General features: G+C 37.4%; 3 protein-coding genes across 4 annotated transcripts in view; 1 reads left to right on the forward strand and 2 right to left on the reverse strand.

Annotated features, from left to right (window-relative positions):
• The window catches only part of srpk3 (SRSF protein kinase 3), a 29365-nt gene extending 22190 nt beyond the window's left edge, over nt 1-7175 (forward strand). Inside the window, exons 11-16 of the mRNA XM_081348403.1 lie at nt 203-427; nt 2706-2803; nt 2886-2993; nt 4305-4374; nt 5379-5471; nt 6553-7175. Of these exons, the coding sequence (XP_081204529.1) occupies nt 203-427; nt 2706-2803; nt 2886-2993; nt 4305-4374; nt 5379-5471; nt 6553-6737 (779 nt within the window). The 3' untranslated portion in view covers nt 6738-7175. The remainder of the gene's footprint in view (nt 1-202; nt 428-2705; nt 2804-2885; nt 2994-4304; nt 4375-5378; nt 5472-6552) is intronic.
• Nucleotides 6946-10515, reverse strand: tsr2 (TSR2 ribosome maturation factor). The gene is made up of 5 exons (XM_081348404.1): nt 10381-10515; nt 9950-10040; nt 9735-9826; nt 9472-9642; nt 6946-7912 (listed from the first exon to the last, which is right to left on the reverse strand). Exons 1-5 carry the CDS (start codon nt 10459-10461, stop codon nt 7784-7786), a joined length of 564 nt encoding a protein of 187 aa, XP_081204530.1. The 5' UTR covers nt 10462-10515; the 3' UTR covers nt 6946-7783.
• Nucleotides 10516-14688: 4173 nt separating this feature from the next.
• The window catches only part of cdk16 (cyclin dependent kinase 16), a 30809-nt gene continuing 23992 nt past the window's right edge, over nt 14689-21505 (reverse strand). Inside the window, exon 17 of one of the 2 annotated variants that reach the window (XM_081349641.1) lies at nt 14689-16445. In XM_081349641.1, coding sequence (XP_081205767.1) covers nt 16408-16445 — 38 coding nt within the window. In that variant the 3' untranslated portion in view covers nt 14689-16407. The remainder of the gene's footprint in view (nt 16446-21505) is intronic. The other variant, XM_081349642.1, reaches the window with a different exon arrangement.

Consider the following 21505-nt stretch of genomic DNA (forward strand, 5'->3'; position numbering starts at 1 on the left):
TGCAGAATAAGGCATTAATATGTTCTTTATAAGTACTAATAAACAGCCAATATCCTAGTAATATGCACGCTAATAAGCAACTAGTTAATAGTGAGAACTGGACCCTAAATTAAGTGTCACTGAAAAAAAGTGTATTGTAAAAATCACTATACAAATATATTTGACTTGACTTGACACTTTTTCCTCTTGATGTGTCTCACAGTGAACGGTAACGGGCACTCCTTCGTAGGAGCTCTGACTAAACACAGTCCTGAATCGGGCTCGTCGTGGCTGGAGGAGGGTTGTAACGGCTTCGGACCCCTGCGCTTCTCCAGCCCTGGATCGGGCCTGTCCGGGATGTCCAGCTCCATCCTGTCAGCTACCTCCGAGTCGGCTCTGTCCACACTGTCCGGATACTCCACTGAGCGCTCTCTGCTCTCTCCCAACTGTACGTACTCTGCTTTGAGCTCATAGGAAAAATACCAATAAAGCGCAACAGTTCATTTTCTCTATTGGAAAATTAATTTTAAACAATAACTTATAGGCCTTTAAAGACAGCTCTACTGTGAGCTATGAGGTTGTTAACTGCTGTTTGCTTCTGTTAAAGCTGTAAGAAAAAGTTATGAGGACGGTGAAGATCTCGATGAAGAAGTTTATTGCAGCGTAGCAGTGACAAAGTACATTAAGCACCTTGGGTTTGATTCCAGACATCCTAAACTCAAACCTTTTATACAGTAAAATGTACAACCTACAATGTAAATAAAGCTACTCTTGTCTTTTTGTAGCAGCTGTGGTCTGTATGTTAATGAAGTTGAGACACCCCATTGTTTGAGATGGTTCTCAGAGTCCCTCACCTGCTCCCATTCTACAATTGATGACCATATGCTCAGCATGTGATCACCCTATGTGGTGCAGAAATAACAAAACTGTCGACTTTGTTCTTTTCTATGATAATTAAGCCATTTTGGGAAATTAGCTTATCATTGGAGTGGAATCTGATAAGGTTGAGGCAGTCTGTCATTTCTTACAAAGTCATCAGATCACATTATTTCAGCTTATTTTTTTAAATAATTGTGTTTAAGTGGAATTTGTGGTGGAAAAACTACTTTACCCATAATGCTGTACAGAAGATTCCACCAATCAGAGTTGCGATAAGCAAAATGTGCCAAAAGAGCTCGTAAGCTCCACCCACTCCCATGAAGCATTGCAAATGATGAAATCGAGTCGGTCTCGCTATGCTGTCAAAATACTTAAGTATCTGCGAACCTTTGTAAAACCTACTGAATGAATCCGCGTTTTGATTGAATCAATCGGGTGAATCAACGATTCAATGGCCCATTCATACACAGAGGCATTTTCCTAATTCCTGAATGAATCAGCTGTTGTCTAGATTTCTTTTTTTCAAATCAAATACTTCTATAAGTATTTTTCACATAGGAATTTCTCATTCTTAATTTGAGTTATAAGCCATGAAACACACCCTCCAGATATGAGGTGAAAATCACAACAATTACGAACTTCGATTTGAAGCAAAAATCCGACTAAAGGTACAAGACGTGAACTTGGCTTTAATGAGGGATAGAATTACAATCCCATAAAGCATTGCAAATACATAAAACATTTGATTTAAAGAGGTTTATTATGTACATAGAAACAATGTTTTTATGGTCATTTCAAAATATGCATATTATGCACACAAATATTTAACTCGTTTGAGAGCGTAGGAACACATCATTCGCAGTGCTTCTTGGGAGTGGACGGCCGCTCAAGTGTTCTTTTGGTGCTGTTTGCTTGTGTACATTCTCTGATTGGTGGAGATTTCTTTGCAATATTTTGGGTAGTGTTAGCCTGGCAAGCCAGACCTACATCAAGATGTTAGGTCTGGAAACTCACCATAGTCACGGCTCAATCCGAGGGGCGGGATAAACGGCTGTCTTTCAAATTCCCTCTGCACGCAATAGGACAGCGCTTCAACCAACCAGAGCGTTTTCCCAACAGCGGAGCTTAGTTGATAGATTCAACTTTTGCCATATCTGGCCGGCAAAACGACGAACACATCTTCCTTTTTTTAAGAATGACTTAAGTGCCGTTCTTTGCTCTTTTCTCAAAGAAAAAATTAACTCCAAGTCCTCCAGAGTCGCGGCCAAAGCCGATTCGAAAGACCGTTGTTCTCCATCAGCAGCCGCCATTCTTTGTTTTCAAGTAGCAGCAGCCAGGTAACCGTCGCAACTCTGTCGTGTATGTTAAGCCCGCCCCCGCCTACTCTATACACAACGTGATTGGCCTGACCCAATCTGGGTTTTTGCAGCGAGAAGGTTTATTGAGAGTTGCTAGACGTACCTGGCTGCGAAATACATTTTGCTGCCGCTAGGGTGCGTCTAGATTTCTAGGCTAGGGTAGTGTAACTTTTCATCAGGATTCCTACTGTTGAACATGATACATGAAAAATGAAGTTGAATTAATGTGACTGATGGTTTAACCAAAAGCATATAGTATTGATTTAACAACCTTGTAGCTCACAGTAGGTCTGTCTTTAAAGGCTTAAGTTATCGTATCAGCTCCCCTATGAAGAAAGCAAATGGGATTTTTACTTCTGGAACCCGACTGTTGCACACTAAAGGCCTTTGATCTTTAATTAAATATCAGATATCTCCTGTTTGGCTGTAATTATGTTGCTGGAGTTTTCACAGCAGTGATAAAATTATCTGTTTTTTTTTTTCCACCAGCATACTCCGCTGCTGATTTCTTAGTGAATCCTCTGGATCCTCAGAACGCAGATAAAATACACATCAAGATTGCAGACCTAGGCAATGCATGCTGGGTGGTGAGTACTGTTGATTCCATTCAAAAAGTGGATCACATCAGGTGATATGTGATGTTTACTGATGTCCTCTCCTCCATATCAGCACAAGCACTTTACCGAGGACATCCAGACGCGCCAGTACCGAGCTCTGGAGGTGCTGATCGGAGCCGAATACGGGCCCCCTGCTGACATATGGAGCACTGCGTGTATGGTACGAACTCGTTCAGTGCTATCAGGGTTATTATTGTTCACCAAAACTAATCAACCATCAAATAAACCTTTTCATTACTTGAATTAAACATTAACTGAAGCAATCCACCATCAAATTAACAAAAGAAATGTCTCATAAAGATCATCCCCTTCACAATCTTTTCCCACCAATGTCCTCACCAAAGTCACCTTTATTTATATAGCGCTTTTTATAAAATACAGATTTACAGTTATAAACAGGAAAATAATGATTCAATGATGCAAACTGAATTCAATTCTGCTGTAAAGCAGCTCTAAAAAGACAATAATAAGCAGTCATTATTCAGCTGAAATCAGTGTTGATTCTTTTTGGTTCATTAACTGATGATGTTATTATCTAGCTAAATAAGTTGAGTTCTCATCCAATAGTTAAATCAGTAAGGACAAAATGATATGTCAGTTATTTTGTTATTAGCTATGTTATAAGCATGTTTTGTATAACACTGATGCTAATCAGCATTGATCCAACATCCACTTTTCCACAGTCACACAGAAAACAGTCTGAGAAGTGATGAGTCATGATAGTTGACTAGTTTTATATTTCAATCTAATGTTATTTTAAAACTTAATAAATTGACAAATTAACATCTGATAATGATTGGGAATTATGATTGGATAATTGAGGAAATAAACCCTGTAAAGTTTGTTTTGGATTGTGAAGGATGAAAGACGCCCATTTTCTCCCTATTATAATTTTCCCGCCTAACGCTTTCAGCTCTGTGATTGGTGGTCCAGCTGTGAAATTACAGACGGCCAATGAGAGATTAATTTCAAATGACAGGAAAATTGAACAATCAAATCGCCCCTCTAAATGGGTGGGGCTGGTTATCACTGAGTTTATGACGCGTTCCACCGTCTGTAAAGCTGTAGTTAATCGGCAAAGGCAGACCTACAGCAGAGCTTCATTTTGTGCTGAAAGACAAAGTTTTTGAAAGCATTTCAACCCCAGCAATTATAATCGATACCCCTGTATGACCGCATCAAAGAAGCTAAAGCTTTACTGCTGGAATTGTTTGCTGTTTGGGGCAGTTATTCAAAATCTAATATAGGTCACATGCTAACTGATTTCATCCTGGCCACCGCTGACATTGTTTGATATAGCCTATGTTAAGCTTTAATTGAGAAAACTTGCTTTTTGGTGAGCAAGAGGTGAGAGGGCCAAGGTTCAAGAGTCACGGTTCGCTACTACTTAAGACCAGTTAGTCAACTAGTCATTCAGACAACCGGCTGCCCGACGAATGAACATGAGCAGTGACATCATGTGTCTCCACAGGCGTTTGAGTTGGCGACTGGAGACTACCTGTTTGAGCCTCACTCAGGAGAGGACTACACTCGAGATGAAGGTCAGTTGTCTTGGTCTTCCTCACAGTTTTTTTTTTTCTTTTTTTTTTTCTGGTTTCAGATTTAACAAGTGTTATTGGCATGATAAAATTTTAATATGTATTATATTACCTATCAGTAACTGTTGGTCAGTAGTTTTGACCAGTATTTGATTCTCGATGCTTCATGGGATGAGTAATAAATTGCCTCTTAAAATAATTAAATTATGCCTAGATTTTTTTTTTCTCAGTTCCAATACTTAAAAATTCAGCTTTGCATCATGAAATTTATTTATTCCTAAAATATATTCAAATAGAAAAGTTATTTAAAATTGTAATAATGTTTCACAATATTACTGTTTTTACTGTGATTTTTATCAAATAAATGCAGCCTAGATGAGCAGAAGAGACTTCTTTCAAAACTATTAAAAAATCTTATTGACCACAATGTGTAAAAAAAATGTAAAGAGAGAGATAATTGTATAATTCAATTATAAGTGTTATTTAAATCATTTTATTCAAAATTTGAATATTTTTTATATTTTCAAGTTGTATTTTAATAATAGTTAACGTTTTAGTTATTTTGTTTTTGACAGTTTTTTTTTTTTTTTTTTAAGATGTCTATATAGTTTTTATAAATTGTTGTTTTAGTGTTTGTTAGTTATTTTAGTACATCAAGGTAAACTTGAAAATGAGAAATGCTGCCTTGGCAAGTTTTTTGGTGATTTCAGTTAACTTTCATTTTATTTCAAGTAAATAAAATGTTTTTTTTTTTTATGGTTTTGGTTTTAGTTAACTATAATAACAATGAAATATATAAATATCTATATATGTACTATCTATAAAAATATGATCTGTATAATCCCTATGGAGTTAATTATTGAAAAAAAAAAGTCCACTTAAAAACTGGGCAGTCGAATAGAAGCATACACTAATATGTGTTCCTAATATACACACAATATAGATTTTAGTTTGCTTTTTATATATGATAACCAGTCCAAAAATGTGTTTGTGTGATTGTTTTTCAGATCATATAGCTCACGTCATTGAGCTGTTGGGCTCCATTCCTCCTCACTGCGCCCTCTCGGGCAGATACTCCAGAGAATACTTCAACCGGAGAGGTAACTAACACTGTTCTTATCAATGTCCTTCAGAAAATGCTACATCTGCCTGTTTAAACGACTCCAAATACACAGGAGAATATCAGGGTGAATCTGAAGAACAGCATGACCATGTCATGTCAAGGTTTGCATGGAGAAAATGAAGATGAGATTCAGCCATAGACCAATCACAGAACATCCTGAAATGCTGCTCCATTAGCTCAGTGCTTAATCTGAAAGGGTTTTCCTCAGACATGATGAACGCTCAGGATATTAATAGCTCAGAACATCCTCGCTGAAGATCAGCCCGTTAGCAAAGTTCTCTCCGCTTGCTTTCTAAACCACAGAGAAACGTGAACGAGAGCCTCTCGTGTGTCAGACCTCCGAGTGTTGGATTAGTGTGGGATTTGTCTTTCCATCACTGCTCTTTCCTTCCACCTGATCATCGCCATCTCTCACTGGACGCAAGTTCAAAATGCCTCAAAAGATGTTTGAATTGAAGTGGTCCGTTAGCAGGAGGCCATCATTTGTTTGGATTCATCCCAGTGACACTTGATTCTTTTTAGCAGAACGACTCATTCTGATTCGCTCGCTGATTTCATTGATTCTCATTCATTTCAATCACCTTTTCAAAGTAACTTGACACTTCAAATAAAGATTGTATCAATTACGTCATCACACCAGTAGGTGGCGACAAGTCAAGTGTCACAGAATCATTCATTCAAGAGATTTGTTCAAAAACTGATTCATCCAGTAATGAACCCAGTAGTCTTTATGAATGAGTCATTGAATATTTCATGAACTTTTTTATTTCAAATTAGTTACTTTTTTTTAATAGACTGCAGCAATTAACATTTTAGTAAATAACATAATTTTGTTTAGTTTGATGTCTGTTACGAAATGTTAAACAAAAAAAAAATTGTGATTCTCAATTTATTGGGAATCTTGGAGCTCTACTTGATTCACAACTTTTCTTCACACACTGCTAAACTACTTTTGCACTTTCACAGAAAACAGGCCAGCTTGACATTTGCATGTTGCGTCCTTGAATGTGCATGATAACGCTTTGACCGAGCGCGCGTGTGTGTGTGTGTGTGTGTAGGTGAGCTGCGGCACATCTCCAACCTGAAGCCGTGGGGACTGTTCGAGGTGCTGTTGGAGAAGTACGAATGGCCACTGGATCAAGCCGCCCAGTTCAGCGACTTCCTGCTCACCATGCTGGAGTTCATCCCAGAGAAGCGCGCCACAGCTTCAGAGTGTCTACAGCACCCCTGGCTCAACTCATAACGCTCGTCCTTCACTGCGTCTGATCACCTGGTGCACACATCCACCTTTCAGAGTGTAAACTCACTGTTAAGGTCAAACAAACTGGAGATACAGTATCCTGAGCACAGACTTAGCTAGAACCTCAAACCTATGTTTTTTATATCTATTTAAAGAAGCTTTGATCTCTGAACACGACAGAGATATGTCTGTAGTCTCTCGAGTTTTCATTGTACTGTCATTTAATTGTGTAGAAGGGTCACATATTTATGTTAAAATAGTGCCTTGACATGCCATCTGCAAAAACAAAACAAAAAGAAAAGAAAAAAAAAGCCCCTCACCTTTTTATATATGTCTGCGAATATGTGTGAGGAATGCTTGTTTGTGAACATACAGAATATATGTTCAAATACTTGAGATCTTAAACTCTGTGTACTGAAGAATAAAGTATCACTTTAAATCATGGATGTGATAATGAAGTCATTTTTAAATACTTCTACTGGTCACCATAACAGTCGCATGTTCAAACATTGTATATAATAATCAAACATGAAAAACAATGAATTTGATATTTTCATGATTCTGAAGTATTTTATCTTACATTGATTACAAAAGTTTAGTTAAAAAAAAAAAAAAAAAAAAATCAAATCCAGCACTGCCTTTTGCAGTGACACTGCAGTGACAGAAGGGGGCGATAAAGGACCATTGCATGCATTAACCTATAAGCTAGAAATAAATAAGGGTATAGTAGTCAAAGAGAAAATTCAGAGTCATGGCAATTTATATACATATTTGTATATGCACAAAAGCAGACCAGTACAAATCACACACACGCATGAAAATCACTGGAAAAACAGTCATAACTAATTTATGAAAGAAACCCCAAGAGGTCCAGTGAGGTAATCCATCCGTTTCGATCTGTGTTTAAACATCAGTCAGATGCATGATATATATATTGCAGGTTTCATGAGTTTGTTGCTGTTGCGAATGGAGAAGTATCCAGAGTAGAAGAGGTCCTTAAAATGTCTTTGAAATTCAGAGATTCATCAGTCCTAATACTTTAAGTCCAGTTACTTCTTCCTACACACAAGCGTCCATCCATCCTCCTGTTCCTCCTGACTGGTGTCCTGCGGGAGCTGCTCCACCACTGCGGCGCTGCTGACCGATGCTCCCTCTGCACCTCCGTCACAGTCCATAGCCTGAGGGAACACAGCCAGTGAGCTGATCACAACCTTAAAGCGGACGTTTGGATGTAGTATGCAAGTGAAAATATTCACACACACATTTATTCATCTGTCGACACACACACACACACACACATATATATATAAATATACAATACCAATAAAAAGTTTGGAAACATTACAATTTTTTATGTTTTTGAAAGATGTCTTATGCTCATCAAGCCTGTATTTATTTGAATACAGCCCTCCCCTTAGTAAAAACTTGTAATATTGTGAAATATTATTACAATTTAATTTTTTATATATATATATATATATATATATATATACACATATATATATATACTTTAAAATATAATTTATTTGTGTGATATACATAGCCACGTCCAAGTGATCTGAGGGCGCTCACGCATCGTGGTGTGACGTGTGCGCAGACTGGTGCATAGATATATACACTAGATGTCGCCTTAAAGACATTCGTTCCAATGAACTGCCGTAGACAAGGCGACATCTAGTGTATATATCTATGCACCAGTCTGCGTACACGTCACACACCAGGATGCGCACGCGCCCTCAGATCACTTGGACGTGGCTGTGTATAAGAGATAAAAACTATATAAATACTGTTCGTTTTCTCACACAAACCGTTCGTGTCGTGTCTTAGGCCATCAATGTGTACTTACGATGGGGAATAGGGGTTATGCGGAACGCCCAACGTTCGAACCGGAAAACGGGTATAAACATTTCCGGTTTGCATTACCGTACGCATCTGCAGCGGTAGGTGATCTCTGAGGTAACTTATTTTGCGCTTTTTTTAGAATACAATTCTTATTTCTGTTTTAGTTAAAATGTCACGAATGCTTAAGTATCAGAAAATTTTTTTTTATAAAAAAATAAAACGCAGTCTTCATTTGATTGTTTTAATCGTCTGCAAGCAAATATAAAAGGTTAAACTACTATGATAGCATACAAGTCTAAACGAACTTACTGATAGTTAGCTAACTCTACATCGGGTGGCATTACCAAAAGCTACATATACTAACTTACATACCTTCATAATCATGAATAAATGAGGAGGCTTAAAAACTTAAATCCTTTATCTAACGGAGTACTCGGGGCTCTGGAAGTCCGTTTGGCAATACGATGTACATCTGAAATGGATAGAATGGGTAGCTCCTGTAAACACCTGCTATAAAAGGTCACCATTCCTACGCTGTGTTTACCTCAGTAGCTGACGACCGGAAGTAGTTATACCCGTTTTGTAGAACCCGGAAGTATGTTGCGCATAACCCCTATTGTTTAATTTGGACTCTGTGCATGCTCTATGAGACAGTGACCATAGACCTGCATTATATGACTGAGAGACAAGAACGGTTTGACCTAAAAATATCAAAATTGAAACTACTGCGGAAAAAAAGACACCTACATCTTGGATGCCCTTGAGGTAAGCTAAAACATACCAAAATTTCATTTCAAAGTGAACTATCCCTTTAAATTTGCGACTTGAGTCTGACTGGATTCAAGTCATGTGACTCGAGTCCCCCATCTCTGATATATACATACACACACTGTACCTCTTCATCTTCACACTCATCCTCATGATCATCATCATCAGGTGTTTTGGCAGGTGTGGCCTTCGCCCTGCCAGCGCTCTTCTTCAGAATCAGCTGGTTGATCTGCTCTCTGACGTCCGTCAGTTTGCCCTGCTGACACTGCTGGAACATCACACACACCTTCTGTGCCACCTGAGCGAGAGCAAGACCAGAAGAGTTTCACAAACATACCTTACCATCTGAGGTGATCAGATGTGATCCTGATCTACTCAGATCAAGCAAACCTGAGGCAAGCTGCCATCGTCCACCATCGTGTCGAATTCATTGTTCATGAGGTGTGAGATGAAATCCTCCACTTCATCCTGCAGCAGCTCATCTGTGGGCAAACACACACATCACAACATATCCAGTGTCAGTGATGGGACAGAACATATCCTACAGTGTCAGTGGGACAGAACATATCCTACAGTGTCAGTGGGAATGATTTGACGGGTCTGACCGTTGTCGTTGAAATACTGCTGCAGCGCGTCCACCATCCACTCCGCTTTCTGCTGACTATAAGCTCCACCAAAACCATTATCGACCGCGATCTGGGAGAAAAACACTGAGCTCGTTAAATCCGGAATCCATTACATCTATAAATCAGAAGTTGGTGCAGCCGCTGCCAGGAGGAAGATCAAATCGAGCTGAACATAATCACAATTTCTCTGCAAAAAAAGACTAAATATCGCGACAAGAAGACGTGACTTAAATCAAGGGCACTACATATATGTTTATTGTACAATAATTTCTTGTTTATACTTTGAAGCGCTATCATGCTAACCTGTTAGCAGTCAGATTTATGAATATTAAAGTGAAAATTGCCTAATAATATGACAATATTAAACGATTAATATATTTTTCGGAATGTAACGTTATGAATATACTAACTTGCAGCACCGGCCACGTTTCCAAAACAGCCCGAACTGCCTCACTGAACAATTCACGTGTGGAAGATGTGAGCGGCGCCATCTTGAAAATCTACAGACCTGAAGAGTCGATTACAGATTTCAGAGGCTGGGCGGTGAATAAGGCAAAATAATCAATCACAGAAACCGCTTTACTAGTAACTTGATGTTTAGTGAAAGTGGATCATCAAGAATCCATTAAATTGTTCAAAAGTGACATTAAAGACTTTTAACATATATATATATATATACAGCGGGGCAAATGAGTATTGAACACGTCATCATTTTTCTGATTATTCTTTTCACTCCTCTGTCAGAAATCTTGCGAGGAGCACTGGTCGAGGCAAATTTATGGTGAAATTATTGTCTTTCCACTTCCGTATTATGGCCCCAACAGTGCTCACTGGACCATTCAGAAGCTTAGAATGGCGCCTATAACCAATGCCATCATTATGTTTTGCAACAATTAGGTTGCGAAGGTCTTGAGACAGCTCTTCGCTTTTACCCATCATGAGATGTGTCTTGTGTGACACCTTGGCAATGAGACCTTTTTGTAGGCCATCATTTGGGACTGAACCAGCTGTTATTAATTTCCACTGAATTTCTTTTTAATTACTGTAAGTTTTCAGCAGTTGTCTTGGCTTTCCATGCCTTTTTGCGCCTCCCTTTCTTCATGTGTTCAATACTTTTTCCCTGTGTCATTTCACATTATTACACATAACTTAATTTCTGAACTTATTTTTGTTTGTTTCTTTGTATGTATGGCTTACTTGGGTTGTTACCAGAAAAATGATGATACTTCAATCATTATTTGATGATACTTCAATCAATACTTATTTCCCCCGCTGTATATATGTCTGTGTGTGTATATATATATATATATATATATATACACACACACACGTGTTCAATACTTATTTCCCCCGCTGTATATATGTGTATATATATATATATATATACACACACACATGTTCAATACTTATTTCCCCCACTGTATATATGTGTATATATATATATATATATATATATATATATATATATATATATATATATATGCGTGTTCAATACTTATTTCCCCCGCTGTATATATGTGTGTGTGTGTATATATATATATATATATATATATATATATATATATATATATATTCATATTCTATACACATTTGATATATATAGTCATTACATTTTTTATTTTTAGACAAGCAGAAAAGCATTTATATACCCATAGAAGACACAAATAATAGGACCTGGAACAAATTATTATTCAGAAATGTACATACCTTTATTGAATTGTATATCTTTGATACAATAAATGAACAGAATAATAACATTTTTAAACATGAGTCTGGGAATACTGGGGTTATAAGTATGAGGGTTTTATTATAACAGTAATTCTCTGGCTCAGTAAGAAACACAAAGCAGGGTGTCAGCATTATAACATTCCTCGGAAAAATTAAACACCAACCCATGCAAGGCTTCGGATAACTTTGGCATTGACCAATAGCAAAAGCTGAAAAGCAGTCAACAAACCAAGCTGCTGTATAATACATGTTGAGGCGCATAATAACTACTCAGAAATCTTGAAATGAGAAAGAACTGCGGTGATTTATGCAGTGAAATTCTCATTTTAAATATGTGGCCGCTAAGAACATCACAAAAAAATTGTCAATGCACAATGGAAGGATTTTATATGGATTTTAAATAAGTTGTTCTTTCACTTTTCAGGTTCATCCTGGTGGTCAACTGTGGTCACTGTGTGAGCCGTGTATGTAATCATAAATATACGATTTCCTTCAAGGATAACACTTAAAACATAAGTGTGAGGAAGGGTTTGTATTTTTAAAATATGGTCATATTTCATAATGGAATCAGTTCGGTGCCATTTCTCTTGGTTATTTGATTTATCGACTATTCACAATGCAAACAAACTTTTCATTCCAAAATGAATCACTTTTTCATATCTGTATTTCATTTTATTTTTCACTGAATCTGAAAGGCACATTTCAAAGTTGCTCCAAAACCAAGTTTGTTTATACCTTTTGGATTTGCATATACATTTTATAGAAGTGCCAGAACACACAAAAACTTGTGCATATACTAGTCAATATTAAGCCATCTTTATTTGTGAAAAATGAATGTGTCCAAATATGGGTGATATACAAGTTGAGATTTTTATAGTTTGTTTGTTGGGTTTTCAGGCTATTTTAAAATAAATCCACAAGCTGACAAAGGGCGACCTGTTGTGTCACTAATTGTCATTTATGTACTAATCAATATCATAAGCTTTTTCAAAAGGTACTGTTGTGGCTGATCTGATAATGTGTGGATTTGTTGAAGTATATATTGGGAATCATTTTCAATATGTAATGAACATACAAACAATGTATGAATTAGTGCTGTCAAATCGACTGACCACATCTAACAAAGGTTTGCAAGTGTGTATGCAATTAATCGTGGTTAATCGATTTGACAGCACTAATATGAATTTTATTACATTTAAATACGAGTTACAAAAAGTAAAACAAAATTTGACATTGATTATATTGCCAGCAAAAATGATTCACATTTGTTCTGCTCAACCTGAATGTTTTACAGCTTGTTTGTGCCACTGTTCTCCATCCACGTCTTGCTTTATAATTGACATAATTGGTTGCAAATGAGCATTCATACAAGCAACATGAAGAAACAGTCAGTCATTGTTGTGTAGTGTAATTATTGGTAAAGGTTTTCCATTTCAACACACTTCTGAACCACATATTCTAGTGTGAAAAGATTTGACTATTGCAATAAAGAACTCAAAGAATAGATGGAAGAAGAGGAGTTTTCAACAATGCATCAAACAATTGTTATTTGTGGTTAACATCTCTAGACTCAAACGAGTGACCACTCGTCTATGCAAACTTATTTCCTTACTGTCAATCAGAAAATATACTATGGCTATCTGAGAGGATTTCCTGCATTAGATATCCTTGAGATGTGAAATGTGCATTAACAGTGAGTATTGCTTAATGTGTTTGTTTAAACTGCTTTTAACATATTTATATAACAGCAGACCTCATTGCTCCCTTCATGCCTTCACACATGGACAAACGCCAACTGGAGAAGAGCAGTAAAATGGCTAAAAATCCACAAACTTTGGGCTCTTTTAGAGTATACAATTGCAAAATAAAAAAAAGCTAAAGCAAATAATACTGTACTGATCAATTATCAAGTTTTGTTTAGCATAAAATGCCTGTTCAAAAAGGTTGAGTTGTACAAAAGAAACATACTGAAAACCGTATGAAGTCCATATGGGCTCAAAGTGTCTCCAATGTATAAAAGCATTTCACCTGCAATCATATCAAAACCTCCCTTATTCGATTCCTCATACAATGGGCAATAAAACAGCCTTGAGTTTTTGCATGACAATTTATGGCATTGTTCGCTTTTTGTATATTTAACAACATGCAAATGCTTACCGAAAATCTGTATCAAATTCTTTTCAAATCAAGAGGGTTTTGGTATTAAAAAAAAAAAAAAAAAAAAAAAAAAAGTTATTGCGTAAAATTAGCAATTATTGCGCAGTAATGAACAGTTGGCTTCCTCTCAACCACTGAAGCCCTTTCACCGCAATCCATCCGCATTCCAGATGAAAGCTTTATGAGCCGTTGTCATCCTTATGAACTAACAAACATCGAAACCAAATATCTACAACCACATGAGTCTCCTATGGTAGTAACGTCTGGTTACTACATATTATTTAAAAAAAAGAGAGAGAGAAAGAGAACATAATGAACAACGTCATCAATGATAAGTATAACAAAAATGATATTTTTCTTTGCTTTAAAAATTATACATTATTAGGAGGATCTTCTCATTGCACTCTCCACACCTCTGATCTTCAAAAACATTCTAAGGCTATTTACAAAGTACCACAGTCTTCAACTTTACAACACTGCCATGCAAGTCTGCATTCCCCTCTCACACACTGTATGCAGCACAGGTATTCACAGGTCATCTCCAGCAGGAGGAAGGGAAGTCACAATCTATCACCAGACCAAACTTTTTGGGATTGCTTGAATTCATTTTTAAAAAGAATTATATATTTACTAAAATATCATAACTTAATATCAAGTCTAAACACCTCTGCATTCAGCTCTAATGGGGTGAATCTTGCAACAACAAAAAAAATCCAGTCTCATTTCACACTAAAATAGAAAAAATAAAATAAGACATTATATTTTGCATAAAAACAATGAAGCTTCTTATTTAGGAACTTTTTTCTTTTCCATGGTGACATTATTTTTTTTTTAGACATTTATTATTATTATTATTTCCACTAATTACTGTAAAGTTTTAATCATTCTCTTAATACAGTAAATAACGCTGTATTACAGTAAAAAGTAGCTGTGAAATGATGTACATCAGCAAAGACAGTATAACAAATACTACCATATATATAGATATATGCTTTTAAAAAAATACAATATATTAAATACGCTGTATAAAAAGGTTGTAATTTAAATTATATTCTCACTGTAAAGGAATACGAATTTGGGGATTCATTGGTAATGAAAATAATGTCACAATGCAAAACTAAACAAAAAAATATGAATGGTCCTAAAAAATAGGCTAAGCAAAATAAAATGTATTATTTCTCTCTCTTTTGGTGTAAAATATGACCTGGACTTTTTTCCCCCCAATAATCACATTTGTGGGACTGCATAAATCGCAGACATTGTGCAGAGAGGCCCTGATTCGTACATGCCAGGGGACGGTAGCGTTTGAAATTTTGCGGTGTGTCACGCGACACCAATGCGCTCTAAAACCTGCGGAGTATGAACAACCGGGGCGAGACGCGGAACATTATCCGCCGCACTCAGCTGTTCTGCAGAGTGACAGAAACCTGAGCCCGATACAAGTCGACCGGTTCTCCGCATGCGCCCGGGCATCCCCCAGAGTTCTCATCACCCTGACTGAACCGACGGAGAATTGAGCTTGGGTTTCAACTAGAGTGACAGCCCAAAGAGCCGCGGTAATGGAAGAGTTATCAACAAGGCCTGAACTAGGCATCCGGAGGAAATGCGTCGGGACTATCCGAGGCTTTCCTTAATGCAACACAAACATAAGTTGCTTCGCACAAACAATTTGTCCTTGACACAGTGCAGCTGATCGAGGTGATGATGGAAGTGGAAGCTCAATGCAAGTCAAACCAAGAGGGAAAGAAAGACGGCATGTGGGTCTTTGGTGAAACCGTATTCTAGATTATCAAACTGTATTGCATGGCAAAAAAAACAAACATGTAAACAACAACTTAGAAGTGAAATGATTATGCAAACAAAAGCAAAAGTTGACAGTCAAGTCATCAATGTTCTGATGAATACAAAAATGAATGCATCAGTTAAGGTTGACGATGATGATGATGATGATGATTGGAGAACCACTGTGTTGGCATAGTACTAAATGTTCTTTGGATGGGAGGGCTGATGACACTAATGAAGAGGACTATTATTCTGGAAGACTAGAGAAACTTGGCTTCTTCTTGACAGATATTAACAGCATTCATGACACGGTCCTTCATAAACTGGCCTTCCTTTTACATTACAATTGAGAAGTATTGCAAATAAAACAGTTGGTTGATTTGTTTCAGTCAAAGGATGAAGTCTATGCACTCAAGCAGGTCATCCAATAACATTCTGCGTCTGATTGGTAGATTACAGCGGCTGGATTGACGCAACCACGTCGAGAAGGTACAGCAAACAGGAAGAACATGTTTGTAATGTGTACAGGGAAGGGGGGAGTGCATCATTATTTGAGACAAAGAAAACAAGTACACAAACCAACATCCTCAGCCTTTCCATGTAAACAACTACAGTGACCCCTTCTAAACACATAATGCCACAGGACTAGCGAATGACTCGGACGGAGAAATGAAAAACAGATATCCCTTCATCTTCACGACAGGAAACGTCTCAACGCGTCCTCTCTGCGTATCGTCCGTCGTCCCCATCCCGAGTCGCCCCACGTGCCCTCAGAAGAGCAGACTCTGCCGTTGAGATATGCTGTTGACTGGAGAAAAACAAGAGGAGGACGTTTAGGCTTCATAGTGGCCAAATGGTGCATGCAACATTGAGCAGGATAAAACCAAATGCAATCGTAAGGACCGTCAGAGGGTATAAAGGATCACAAGAGGGACAGAGAGAGAAAAGCAGCGCTCACTTCATGTAGAGAACTGGGCATGAGAGTAGGCGAGCTTACCGAACCCAAACACATGTCAACGTGCACCCAAACACACAGCCTGCCACCCACACATGCTCAGTCTAAAGCTCTAGAGAAGCCTGGGCTGTTTTCTTGTTTGGTGAGGAAAGATGGGTATTCACACAGCAAGCTCCTCACCTCTGGTTTTACATTATGCTTTCTCTGTGAAAGTGATGTACATTCAAACTCATGTCCAATGCACTCCACGCATTAGTTTTAAAGTACGACTGATGTCAAGATCAGTTTAAGACCAGCCAAATTAAAAACACTGAGAAATTTCTCATATCACTGTATTTCCCTGACTGGCTCTGATTTAATGTTCGTAAATGTTGTAGACAGACAGGAGAGTGTTTTCAGTCTATCTTATGAAAGAATGAATAAACTATTCAATCTCATGAATCATGTATTTCCTTGCTGGATAGCTAACATCACCTCACTAGCCTCAAAGACTCTCCACAACCCTGCTTGCCGACTTCTCTGAATGGTGGAGCTCGTTTAAGAATATACTGCAAGTTGGGTAATGAAAATAAGTATTTTAAAAATGTAAGGCTTATGGCTTCAGCTTAAATTATTGAGTATTTAAAAAAGCTATTGAATAATCAATTCTGATTGGTTGATCTAGTTTCATGCCTTCATGTACTCATCTTTTATAAATAATTCAACTCAAATCAATGTGTCTTAATTTATTTGGTAAGCAGCCATTTAATAAGCAGGATAACGTACAACCAAATGGTCATTATCACAAAATAAACCATGCTTAACTTTGGAGCTCATGGTAAGTCTGTACAATACCATTCAAGTTTGTGGTCAAAATTTCCATTTTCAACTTATTTTTTAAATATATTAAAATAGATAAATGCAAAAATGTATTCATGCGATGCAGAGCTGAATTTTCAGCATCATTACTCCAGTCTTCAGTGCCACGATCCTTCAGAAATCATTCTAATATGCTGATTTGCTGCTCAAAAAAACATTTCTTATTATTATCAATGTTGAAAATGTTGTGCTGCCTTTATTTTTATGGAAACTGATTTTTTTTTTTCAGGATTCTTAGATGAACAGAAAGTTCAAAAGCACAGAATTTATATTAAATAGAAATCTTTCGTAACATTATAAATTGCTTTACTGTCCCAACACCAGACTTTGGCATTTCATCAGTGACTTTAACACTGTTCTATAACTCTCGGCTCATGGATTAATATTCATATTTAGAACAGACTTTGTATAAACTATATAAACGTTGAATAATTATAAGCTCTAGTCTGACAGCTTCAATTTGTGAACTGAATATATATGAGTTATGAGTGGAGGATGAGTTCAGTTTTTTCAAACTAAATATCACAGGAGAACCGGTCTATGAACACAGATGCTTAATGATGATGAATGTCTCTAAACTGAATCAGGCAAAACCTCAGTACGTAAACTGCCAATTTTGTTAGATGAAAACATTCTGGTGTCAGGTTATTTTTCATTCAACAATCAATGGGAAAAATCGCTCATTTTTCAAATGTTTTAACCATTTGCTGGAAAACCAACATGGCAACCCTGGTTTTGACATGCACATCATGTGGATTGCCAAAATGGACAGTAAAAGTCAGTGCACATTTTACATGTGATGGACTTATCATAGCATACGCAGAAAAGGAAAAAGACAGATGAGAGGAGTTGGTTTCAGCCAATTTAACATAACTGCTGTGAGGATGTAGTTAGTACACCAGTGTTAATGTAAGGCCCTGTTTACACCTAGTATTAAGATGTGTTTTGGTTGATCGGATCACAAGTAGACGAGGGAGACATCTCCTTTAATCCATCTCCTTTGTCCACTTTCAACCACTTTTGTCCTGATTTCTTCAAGGGAGGGGGTCTATGGGTAAATGTATGAGCTTTATCAGATCTTTTGATCAAATGGAAAAAAAAAAATCCACTTGGAAAAATTTACATATGAACGTGCCCCGAAACAATGGAAAAACATACGGAGAGCATCAGCTTTTGTTTCTGCTCTGACAGCCGCAAGACCAGCCGAACGTTGTGAGTGTGTGTTAGAAAGCAGGAATAGTGAGAGAACATTTTGCTTGGTACATTTATTATCTTAAAACCAAACTTGGGTCTCCAGCCGATAAAAGTTTAAATCTCGTCTGGCTTGCGCGATTCTTACAATGTTTACGCCTTAGGTCAGTAAGCCGAGATTTGGAGTTTTTATGCGGCTGTTCGAACACATTCGACCACATGAGCATCTACACTAAGAAAGCAATCTGATCTAATGCGTTTGACAACCTCTGGAAGTGGTCGAAAGTGGACAAGCTCAAAATATTTCAGACCCCGTTTACACCTGTATTTAGCGTCGTCCACTTATAATCCGATCAACCAAAACACATCTTAAACAGGGCCTAAGTGTCAATGTATTGATGTGATCTGCTGGTGCAACATATCGCCTGAATGGCTTCATTTAATTTTGTGATGCATGTGACAGATGCTCCTAATAATGATTTAAACAGATTTATTTTTAATTACAAGCTGTGCATGAGTCCATGACATCTTCAAGCCTACCTATGTCTATGTACTCTGTTCAGAGAGAAAATGTCTTTTTAAAATATGAGGAGTGATAAAGATGTTATTATGTAATTCCTGTGGGGTACAACTGGACAGTACAGATGAACAGGAAACTCAAGGGAAAAAATGTGGTTTTGGTGTTTGTGTCCTCCTGCCTTGAGAGGAGGGCGACAAATATGTACCTAAGGTATGCCGGAACCTTAGACATCTTTGTAAAAGCTCTGGAGTGCAGTGAAGCAAGAAAAAAAAAACACACATCAAAGCACATACAAATAGGCAGGGGGAGAGAAAAGACAGAAAGACCGTGGGAAAAACAGAGCAGAAAACAGAGTTAGCACTGAATGAGCTGCATAATACACGGAGCTTAACAAGAACTTACTCCTGAGAATATATAACGCATCGCTGTCAACATAAATGTGCCTTAATGAGTCTACACGAGAAATAAACTTAGAAATGTTGATAGGATGAAAGGATGTTGAGAACAGAAAGAGATATCAAGATCCATTTTGGGCCATCACAAGTATAACGGTATGTGTGATTGAATCACCTGACATGAATCTTAATTCTAGGTATAACAGCCCAAAATGAGGCAGTCAGAGATGAAGGATACAGTAATAAAAGGAGAAAGATTGGGGGGTATAAAGAGAGAGAGATAGAAAGAGAGGGAGAGTAAACCAGCATCTCTCACTAGAGCAGGATGAGGAGAAAACTATTAGGATAGAGAAGATGAGCAATGCGAGGAGTATTAGAGAGCACAGAAAATGATGAGCATCAGAGTTCATCTCTCATATGATGGATATGAATAAATTCAGGAGGATTATGACTGGGATAATGGTATGGGATTAGTGCGGTCACCGAAGTCATATAAATGATAGGTTCTGCCTCAGAAGAACCGTGTGATGTATATTACGCACTAAAATACAGCAAGAACTGGTTGTTCTTATCTGGGGTGCGTTTCCCGAACAACGACGTAACTCGCTGCTTAACCACCATAGCGCGATGCATCGTTGAAGAAATCAACTAGCTAGTCACGACTGTTTCCCGAAACTGTATTGTCGCAAAGTGGTCTTTCAACCACGTTGGTTTTTGACGTCACGCACGTGTTGGAGTAATAACTTATTTTAATGAATCTGTTTGAGATCGAATTAATGCTAGATGTTTTGCTATAAATTACAGACATGGCATCTGATGACTATTTCTAATTTTTCTCAGTTATTTTGCTTTATTTCCAGATTCAATCATAGGCTCGTTCTTACATAGTAGAGCACGTTCGCACATGCGCACTTCAAAAACGGTGCTTTAAATCTCTTGACAAACCGAAAGACGTAAATGACATTTGTATGTATTATAAATAAAAGACACAGGTTGTACTGAATGGCAGCTTGCTTATTTTGCTCAATATAAGGATTTATTTAGCCCACGTCATGTAAACAAGAAACTCTGCTTCTAACCACAGGACAAGAGCTGTCATTCCAACCACACAACTCTGCGATGCTTTTGCGAATGTTTGTTAGAACGATGGTTTCGGGAAACACTGACTCGTTGAACTATGCTGATAACGACGGAACTTGCGAACATAGTTTGCTAACGATGCTTGGAATCAAGGTACACAGGTTTACACTACTAGCCAAACATCTTTACACATTAAAAGTTAATTAAGGGATTATTATTTCTTAAAACTCATCTTTGATCATCACAATAACAACTTGCTTGTTCAGTAGAGAGCAATGTAGCCAATCACAGACATGTTTGTTGATCTCTTGTACGCAGTGGCCAATCAGGGTGTTTAAATTAGTCAGAATCCACTCCGTTTTTTTTTTCAGTGCACTCGCGAATCCTCTCATTAAACAAAATGTAGACAAGATGTAAATAGGAGATTCATTTAGCAGTGTAGACCACTTTATTGATTATAATGGAACCTTGTGAGTTTGCATACTGAGATGAGTGATAGCTTTTTAGTGATTATGAAGGAAGAGGTCTTGGCACGCTTTCTAAGGCTACAAATAATCCATTCAGAATTTGAAACAAAAAAAATAGTTGACAACGGTAAGTGATATGAATAGCCTTTGGCTTGACTACGTTATCAAACAGCTAATAATGTGTTGCTAATGTTACACAAACCAAGTTCCCATTCAGAATCTTAGAGTCAGAAAGCCGCCTTCTAAAAATCAGCATCCTTAGAAATCATGAGAGGCACATTGACAGGATTAGTTACATATTTGGTAGAAAACGGTAGAAAACATGCAGTTTCAAACCTCGTTTTTGAGACCGTTTTTAGTACACTGCAGTTTTAAGGAGAAAATACTCAGCAAAGGTGTTGA

This window comes from Scardinius erythrophthalmus (genome assembly GCF_964197995.2).
Source record: "Scardinius erythrophthalmus genome assembly, chromosome: 20".
NCBI lineage: Eukaryota > Metazoa > Chordata > Actinopteri > Cypriniformes > Leuciscidae > Scardinius > Scardinius erythrophthalmus.

What these genes read in the sequence shown, in the direction of transcription:
- tsr2 (XM_081348404.1), bottom strand. Translation starts at nt 10,461, where the DNA reads ATGGCGCCGCTCACATCTTCCACACGTGAATTGTTCAGTGAGGCAGTT. An exon ending in GCAGTATTTCAACGACAACG is followed by an intron (nt 9,827 to 9,949) that starts GTCAGACCCGTC and finishes GTTTGCCCACAG; the next exon opens with ATGAGCTGCTGCAGGATGAA. An exon ending in ACGATGGCAGCTTGCCTCAG is followed by an intron (nt 9,643 to 9,734) that starts GTTTGCTTGATC and finishes GCTCTCGCTCAG; the next exon opens with GTGGCACAGAAGGTGTGTGT.